Source organism: Tigriopus californicus, chromosome 6 (genome assembly GCF_007210705.1).
Source record: "Tigriopus californicus strain San Diego chromosome 6, Tcal_SD_v2.1, whole genome shotgun sequence".
NCBI lineage: Eukaryota > Metazoa > Arthropoda > Copepoda > Harpacticoida > Harpacticidae > Tigriopus > Tigriopus californicus.
The window spans coordinates 8728417-8730133 of record NC_081445.1 but is presented as its reverse complement, the minus strand read 5'-3'; the positions used below and the strand labels follow the sequence as shown (position 1 = coordinate 8730133).

General features: G+C 41.9%; 1 protein-coding gene across 1 annotated transcript in view; it reads left to right on the top strand.

Moving 5' to 3' along the window:
* The first annotated feature begins 601 nt into the window (after positions 1–601).
* The window catches only part of LOC131881996 (uncharacterized), a 5486-nt gene continuing 4370 nt past the window's right edge, over positions 602–1717 (top strand). The window contains exon 1 of the mRNA XM_059229007.1: positions 602–1439. Within this exon, the coding sequence (XP_059084990.1) occupies positions 1308–1439 (132 nt within the window). The 5' untranslated portion in view covers positions 602–1307. The remainder of the gene's footprint in view (positions 1440–1717) is intronic.

The window sequence follows — 1717 nt, the reverse complement described above, 5'->3', positions numbered from 1 at the left end:
GTCTCTTAATTCGATCGTCCTGGGTCTTGAGAGAGTCCTCACGAGGCTCCTCCATCCGTGCTTGAACTTCGGAAAGCCCTTGGAACATCTTGGAACATTAGAGCTTGCAGTTTTTGCAAAGTCACATCTTAATATTAAGAACAAAGTTAAGTGCGGTTTTAGGAATCCCAGAACACCCAGGTACTTAGTTGGTGATAAGGTTTCTCACATGGACAATAGCTGACGACCTTCGCTTCATTAGTTATGGTTAGACAAGCCCTCTAGTTATGGTCACACATGGCCACGGCCCTCTTCATCTCCTGATCCTGGTGCTCAGTGCCAAAGCTATTATATATGACCGACGAGGATCTGTGAAGGTTCCCCTTGAATGGTCTTTATTCAGAAATACGTACATAAGTAGAGCATTTGAATACCATAATGAAAAATTTGCGGTGGTTGTGAACGGGCACCTTGATTCTGTCAAATTGGACCGACTCAAACCCACTTGCAACCTTTCTACCTCTGTTAGGCCATTGGTCATTGGTCAACCCCTACCTTCCTTCACTCCAAGTAATACCTATAAGTCTCCTAATTTGTCTTTGCATGGCCCAGACTTGTCAACCGTAGATTGACCAAGGTAACATTCATCATCATTCATCATCCCACCTCGATATGGTTGGGTTTTTCGCCCTCCAATGTGCGCCTTGGTTTGCACTATTGTGCTCTATTGTGATTTGTGACTGTCCATTAAGTGCAATGTTGACACATAAATCTAAAAAAGCTACTTGTGGCGAGGAAATGGATTGGAATAGGAATACTTGCCTCAAAAATACTAATGGAGAGAAGAGCGAAAAGTCGCACTTCAAATTTGAAAATGACTGCAGTGTAAAAACAGCTGCCATTTTAGCTAGTCACACACATACTTGTCAAACTTAAGATTTTCGCAATGCCTTAAAATCTGTCTCACGGAACCTTTGTTCTGACGATTTATTTCTCGTACTTACTTTGGGTTTTGGGTCCTACATGGGTCGCACATTCGCCGTCACAACTTTTAGAGGCTTCGTGAGACGTTAGTTCTTGAGTTTGAAAAGTCAATAGGGGAGCTATGGTTAAAGACTTTGAAATGAATTTTTGTACTTTCTAACACCACATGAATGCTTTTTCCATTTACTATCTTTCTCTCTTCACTTTTGTCTATTGCAACTTGAATTACATTTGCAGGTCTTTATCACATTTGCACACATGAACCTAGTCAAGACCGCTTTATTTCAAAAAGCATCCTGAATGGGCGTGGTTGGGAGGTAGACCTCACTCATTTTTTGTCAAATATGCTACAAGCTTACGGAAAAGACTCCATTTTGTTGGATGTGGGCGCGAATATTGGCTCTCATTTGTTGTTTGCCGCTGCCAAGGGCCATTCAGTTTGGGGAGTGGAGCCCCAAACCATTAACTTGGTAAAGGTAAGTGCTTCAATTGAAAATTTTCTGACTAAGAAGGTCTTGTTACCTCAGGGCCCGAAGCTAAAGCTGAAATGCAATCCAACTAGATTGCTCGATTCACTTTCTCACTCTCACTTTCTCTTTCACTAAAATAATCAGCCATTAAAAAGGTAAAACTGATCAAGGAAGCAAATTTACTGACGGGAACAAGTACAGGATATCTCGGGTCTATGTCTCGGGCATCCACCAACATGGTGGCCAATAGTCTAATATACACCACGGTAGTAGCCACTACACTT